We start from the raw sequence: 7,596 nt of genomic DNA on the forward strand, positions 1-7,596 counted from the left end.
CTTGAAATAACACCTTGTTTGGTGCATCCAGCTGTTACCCACAGGTAAAAAGCTACACAAACACACAACTCCTTCAGCCATTCATTCAGTGTTGGCTGATTTCCAGTCTTAAGGTTGTCAATGTTCTGGACATGACTGTGTCCAGTCAGCATCACCTTCTGGTCCCTGCCACATTTCACACTGGACTTCATGTTAACAGTTCTGATACACTGTTGATCCCAGTCACCTGTGAGCGCTCCAGAAAAAACATACACACACACACACACAGACACATCCTGTAAAACAAAGCCATGTGTATTTCTGTACGTGTGTGTGTGTGTGTGTGTCCACTTCATCAGTTCAATCTGCTTCTCTCTAGCAGCATGACTGGCAGCACTCCATCAGATGTTTATGTCCCGGACATCTGTGGGTGTAGTTGAGAGGTCCTGCCCCTCACCGATGTTCTTTGTTTCCATGGTAACTGAGTGTTGCTGTTGTTGTGCTTGTCTGAGACTGGTTTCCAGCAGCGACTCGATTTGCTCCTGACATGCCCGGAGACAGTCCTGCAGAGGGACAGTTCAGGTCAGTTTGGTCTTGGTTCTGTGAGTGTGACTAACGTGTACTCGTCAGGTCATGGACATGTCATGTACCCACCGGGTCACTCCTGATCGTCTGTGCCAGCTGCTCTGTCAGTTTCTGAGACATTGTGGTGTTGCCCACCATTCTCATCTGTAAGCCCTCCACTGCTGCCACCGTGCTGCCTGCTGCCACCATGGACGGAGGGCTCGCTATGAATTTAACATCTGCAGAGCACCAAAATGAAACTCCATTGTTAATATAGCAGCTTTTAAACAGCTGAGACAAACAACAAAAAACAAAAGCAGGCAGATTTCAGACTTTCATATTCAAAGATGTGGGCCAGTCCTGTGTTAGAACAGCACAGGGTGCTGCGTTGGTTGGAAAGTGTGGTTGAAGACATGAAATACAATCCAAGTCTATAAAAAAAAATATATATATCTATATCTATATATATATATATATATATATATATATATATGCATGGAATGAAGACTTATATTTGTTTAGATATCAGCCACCCTGCACTCTAATTGGCCAACCACGAGGGATGAATCCCTCTCCATTGTTGACTGACCTGTCATCAGATTAACTGATTGACAAGTAAATGTCCACAAATGTATATACTTCTACACAAACTTAAAATACAATCATTTTTGCATACCTGTGGCACACAGCGCCACAAAGGTCTGAGCGTGCTTCCTCAGTATGGGCCTGCTCTCTCTCCTGACAGCCAGCTGAGACAGGAAGTGGTCAATGAAGTCGAGAGGGGTTACTGAGGCCAGGTCCCACTTCAGCTTGTTCAGAACCAGCAGCTCCATTTGCTGTGAAAGGATGGGGACAGACAGACAGGTTCAAGTTTAATCCACACAGACAGATGCAGGGATTAACAAAGATGATGATGGGTGCCTTTTTTGTCTGCTTGTGGGGATTTTGTGCTTTAAGGCGGCACTGGAGAAAAGATCAGGGGATCATCAGAACCATTAGGGAACCATCCTCTGGGGACCATGAATGTCCACTACAAACTTCATAACAATGCAGCCTTTTTTCAAGATATTGAGTCATGGTCTAAGTGCTGGTCAAGGGGAGATTTGATGAGGTCAAGAGGTGACCAAAACTATTAGGAGTCATCCTCCAGGGACCAGAAAATCCACAGCAATCTGGTCTGTAGCTGCTGAGAGACTGAGATCTGAAGGACAGTGTTCAGACAGACAGGTAGACCTCTGATTATAGTGTTGCCACTGGGGATGCTAATGATTAACTGATGATAGATTAATCTGTCATTAAGAATTTGATTGATCATGTAAAATTGAATTCATTTACTATAAAATCTGAAATATGTAGCCCTGTACATGTTTCATAGGCTACACTCCAGTGAGAAATAAGGGTTCCAAAAGGGTTCTTCCTGAAGAGCTTTGGTTCTACCCAGATCAATTTGCTTATGAGGAACCCTTTTTGGATGAAAGGGTTTGTCAAGGGTTCTTTGTAAGGCTAAGGTTTCCATTAATAACCCTTTTTCATCCAAAGAACATTTTTTAGAGGAAACAGCTCTTCAAGGATTGTTGAAATTCTCGAAGAAATCTTGGGTGTATGTAATGCTGGAAAGAAAATTTTGATTAAGGGGAAAAACACATTTGGTATCACTAATTTTACCAATGACTGATTAAGGAAAGAGCTTACAGTTTGCACCCCTAGTAGCCACTGAGACATTGTGACGGTCAATGACGTACCAGCAGCTGAGCAGGTGTGATGGAGTTGTCTGTGTAGATGCAGAGCTTCTCAGCAGTAAGGGGAATAGTCTCCTTCAGTTTCGATGCCAGGAACATACAGGCAGCACCCAGTAACTGCAGGTGGGTCTTCTTGGTGGGTTCCACTGACAGGAAGCGGTCCATGTAGTTCATGGCCAGAGGGAACACCTCCTCCTCACACTTCTGCTCCTCACACACCTGCACACACAAAACAATACTGTCAGGAAATACTGTTTATTCATCAGTGCTCAAGGCTCTGTGCAGCCCTGTCAGCAGCAGGTCACAAACCAGCATGTAGCCTGTGTAACATGCAAGGAATCCTACTTTCAGGACTCAGTTTAGTGAAGTATACTACAAATAAAAGATGCCTCTAAAAAAGAAATGTTCCATTTTTTTAACCACATAATCCCAGTAGTAAAGTGATTTCTTTTATTCAGATGCATGCCAACTAAAGGTGATACAGATGCATCTCTTCCTCAGTAGTGGGGAACAACAACAACAACAAAAGTAAACTAAGCAAAAGAACCCATGTTACCTCATAGATCAGTGGAATGGATTTGTCATTAAAGCTGAACAGCATCATGCAAGAAGACATCACAATGAAAAACAGTGATTCTCAGGTGTCCCAGGTTAAAGAACAGTTCACTGTAGTTCTGTGCAGGGGCAGATCTAGAGGGGTGGCATGGGGTGGTAGTTGCCTCTTATAAAAGATGCCTCATCACCCCAGCTTTGGACAGTTCTAGTTCAAAATATAGGTATGAAAAGTTGGCCTGGATGGAAATTTACAATGTCTTGCTGCATTCACTTGCACTCTGAAGTCCAAGTGCAAGTGAATGGAGCAAGAGATTACACTCATGTTTGAAGATTTGAAAATAAAACAGTCTATTGCTTTTGTTGCCACCTTTAGATATATCTATGCAAAACTCACATGCAATAATGACATAATGTTTTGGGGGTAAAATATTATAAGCAAATATTTATATTATTTGCGATTAAATCTGCATACATTTTTGCCACCCCTTAAAGTCTCCATGCCACCCTCTTGCATATTTCTGTGGATCCTCCCCTGCTTCTGTAGAAGGACAGGGAGGGTTAAAGCTGGAAAAGGATCTCACGAGCCCCCAACACAAAGGCAGCGCGTGGTCTGCAGAGACGGGCAGCTCACAACAGTTTCAAAAATATTTTAAAAATATTCTTAAATTATTCAACTAGAACTTATGGCACGTATCCTCTGTGAATTTGAATGTTCTTTCTACACTTTGGATTAAACGAACATACGAGCGCAGGAAATAGTTGATTTGAAGTAAAACTGTCGTCGCTTTTGTTGAAGTCTTGAGTAACTTTTGAACTTCTCTTTAACTGCAAATAAAATGACCATTTTACATCTGGCAGCATTATTTTTGGCCTAAGCGTAATAACAAAGTATACATTATGGACCAGTATCATCCCACTGTTTAACTAATGTAACGTATTTTAAATTAACTCCAGTAAGTTATGTAATTGATTGCACATTTCCAACCTCCATTGAAAAAAATAATTGAAACTGAAAAAAGCCGCTTGTTAATCGAAACGCCCGCATTTCATGGAACTTTTCTTGTCACTACTGATTCTTATGGACAATAAGTTCAATTCGGCATCCATTTCATTTACCTGTGAGAAAAGAAACGCATACACCTTTATTCCTTTCTATCTCCTTCCATTTAAAAAAGAGTGGTGCTGGTGAGCAGTCTGAATCTGTTACTGAAACTGGAAGAGTTACAAGTTACATTGAATGAATCCTGAATTCACGAGCGGCTCTCAATGACTTAAAAACACTTTATTATATCAAGCACATAACTTTGTTTCTCTTCGTACAACATGTACTGTCATGTAACTCACCTCTAACATCCAGGTAGCCACTATCCTTCTCATGTACGGAGCTATTTCTCTCTGGACGCATTTGAAGTAGTTCGGAGCGGGGAGATACTTGTCCTCTGCCCGCAGCAGAGCGTGCAGTACCCGGTCAGTCAACAGGTTGGAGTCCCGGTAGGCCCTCCGGATGGCAGGCCTGTCCCCCTCACAGCACAGCAGCTGAGCTTCCATTGACTTCACCCTGCCTCTGTGTCTCTGTCTCAGCTGCTTCTTTCCTGCGTGTCACGACTTCACACAACTTATTAGTAATTATCAATTGCTCCACATACTGTAAACAAAAGCGTCCAGAACTTCCCTCCTACGTGTGGAAGAATGTTAAAACCTTTAGTTACCAATTGGAAAAGTTATGAAAAATGTAGTGAATGAAAAGTCTCGTTGTTTGTTTCCGGTGTGTCAGTGGGGTACTTTATATTCCTTCTCCGTCGAGTTGTGAGTTACTTTCTTTTGTTGCACAAGAGTGAAACAGGACAGACCGGAGGAGCAGCGTCCCACCACCGACACACTGAAGCACGTTTGTCAACACTGATGCTGAGCTGCTGCTTTATCTCCACTGCACCGTGTCAAGAACACCACCGTTACATGACAACACATCCGGTTGGTCATTTCAAAATAAATTACCTCTTTTTTAAACCAATTGCTGAAATCACACCAAGACATTGCAATAAAAAGTTATGCTCATAGTTGCCCCAGTAACTTAAATAGAGATTTAAATGATCGATTCGCCTGCATTAGTCCACAAAGATACATGCTTTTCCACTTACTTCCAGGGATCTAGATATATAGTTGGTTATAATTTTTGAAATATCCACAGATAGCATATCAGACATCTCCACAAACGCTGGAAGTGAAAATTTTATTTCTGTTGTACAAAATGTGTCTGCTGAGAGATTAAACTGAAAATCCAGGTTTGGACTATTTCATAACATTCATACTTGTAGTTTTTTTTTTTTTTTCAGATGTAGGCCTATGTTGTTTTCACTCACCTCATGGCGATGAACATGACATGAGTGACAGTAGTCAAGAAGTTCACAATGGAATAAAATTTCTAGTTATTATCGTGCATATTGTTAGCGAGTTTTCTGCTTTTATTTTAAAGTAGAAAGTGATGTCCTTCCGGTTTTAGAGCTAGGCATGGTTAACTTGATTCTGAACCATTGAAACACACACAGGAGGAGGGAGAAAGAGAACGTTCCAAGTATAAAACGCCTCTTTAAGTCATTTAAAATGGTTGATATTCTGAAATCAATACCATGAGCTGTACCACTTGCTTTGATAAGAAGGATACTATAGTTTTTTACATCCATGGACTCCACCGTGGTTTCTAAATGACCTAACGTCTCTGGGAGATTTGAACTAAACACTTTTACTTCAGTAAAATGTTAGCCTTACCAGCACTTTTGACATGGGTCCTGTCTCGAAAAATGAATGCAAATGTTACCCTTATCTTGACTATATGTAAACAAAGCTACAGGCTCAGATCTTATCCCAGCCAGACTTCTGAGGGATAGCACCCCACCGTATTTTTTGAATTTGTAAGTAAAACTGGGAAAGGCTCCAGTTCAGATCCAAATGGTCAAAGTACTTCACCTGTTTAAGGATAGTAGTAGGTCAATTGTAGGAAATTATAAGCCAGTATCAATTCTAACAACTATGTGTAAGGTGTGAGGGAGAGTGGTGTTTGATCAGAGTGAAGAATAGCACAACCTGCTATATGAGTTTCAGACTACATCCACACTACTACATGACACCTTTTCAGAAATGATCACCATCCATACTATCACACCTGAATACACCTATCACATGACCATTCACATACACTGGGCATACACCTGCTGATGGAAACAGGAAGCAAGTCAGATACCAAGATAACAGGATGAAAATGATAAGGCAGGGAAACATAACCATTCTTCACATAAGGAAGAACATCTGCAGACTTTTATGCCTTTGATTTACAGGACAGCTGAAGATATGACAGGAAAGGGGCAGAATGACATGCAACAAATGGCCACAGACAGGAGTGGAATCCACGGCTGCTACACAGGACTCACAGCCTCAGAACACGGGGCACACACTCTACTAACTGAGCTATCAGACCACTGGGCAATGCTTTTTTATTAAAACATTGTCAATGGCATTGAATTCTTTGTCTTTCTTTCCCATCATTGTATTTACAATGTCTGTTTGTGTCTAAAAACAGCAGCTGCCAGACAATCAATACCTGGTTGATTATGTGAACAGAACATACAAAAGAGCCAAATAACACCGTTAGATGACACATGGTGTAAAGTTAACTGCGGGTGATGAAGAAACTTATGGAATATCTATCTTAAGTGACTTCTACTAACAGAAACACGTTCCATGTGTTGATAATCCTCATATATGGTGTTTGGGTGCTGACAGAACGTAAACAGGGTGATGCTGCTGCTGCAGCTGCAGGAGGAGAGCAGGTTGCTCCATGCTTCACTACCAGCACTCGGCCAAGGAGCTGTTCTGCTGTGATAGGTCACATCCAGTCTAAAATACTCCCACCTTTTAGCTGATCACGGTGAGTCTTGGTCTCTGCAGCTTGTTCTCTGGGTGAATCTATGCTCTGACCAGGCATAGCAGATCATAGCAACTATACTTAAAGTATAAAGATGTTTATATAAAGTATGACATATCCTTTAAATATTGGCTACATTAGTTACATAACAAATTTTGTGAACAACAAGAGTCAAAGGTTTGTTTTACACTTCACTGTAAATGTGTTGACTGTATGCAGCCAATTCCTCTCACACAGTGCATGCTGGGATATGCTCCAGTGACCCATGATCTTAACACAGGTAGAAAGATTAGAAAAACTGATGTCCTGATCATGGTTCTGCAGTATGCAGTGCACTCCTCAAGTTGTACTGTAACGTCACACTAAAATCTCTCCCACCTTGTCTCATCTACAGTCTGTGTCTGATTTGGAGGCAGGCTGTAGATGGTCTTGGGAGAGAGACGGAGACAGAGATCTATGTTGCCATGTCTCTCCCTGTCTGTGTGTGTGACCTTTAGCCTCAGTTTCTCAGGGTGGCCGGGTCCAGGGTCATACTCTGGACACAGCATACAATAGCAGTCTATAGATTCTATTGATTCGTCGTGATTGATCCTTGCTACAATAGAGACTGATCCGTGGCGATCAGCTTCGCTAGCCTTCTGTTATGTTGTCCATTAATGCTGCTGGATGGGTCTCAGACCAGGACTCAGTGAAGATGTTAGAATGGGACAAATGATTGGACCAGAAGTTTCCTTTATGAAATAGGCATCCAGGCACAGAGAGATTTTAATGCTTCGATGCTGTGACTGCACACTTTCTGGTGTGATTTGAAATCTAAATGCTGTATCAAACATGTGTAAC

The 7,596-nt window shown here is 41.7% G+C and overlaps 1 protein-coding gene across 1 annotated transcript; it reads right to left on the bottom strand.

The window, feature by feature from the left end:
* Positions 1-278: 278 nt before the first annotated feature.
* LOC146315969 (G1/S-specific cyclin-D1-like) lies at positions 279-4,721 on the bottom strand. The gene is made up of 5 exons (XM_084734157.1): positions 4,182-4,721; positions 2,286-2,501; positions 1,220-1,379; positions 634-782; positions 279-542 (listed from the first exon to the last, which is right to left on the bottom strand). The coding sequence occupies exons 1-5, from the start codon at positions 4,383-4,385 to the stop codon at positions 381-383; spliced, it is 891 nt and encodes a 296-aa protein (XP_084590283.1). The 5' UTR covers positions 4,386-4,721; the 3' UTR covers positions 279-380.
* Positions 4,722-7,596: the final 2,875 nt, after the last annotated feature.

This window comes from Lutjanus erythropterus, chromosome 13, assembly GCF_056507025.1.
Source record: "Lutjanus erythropterus isolate fLutEry1 chromosome 13, fLutEry1.hap2, whole genome shotgun sequence".
NCBI lineage: Eukaryota > Metazoa > Chordata > Actinopteri > Lutjaniformes > Lutjanidae > Lutjanus > Lutjanus erythropterus.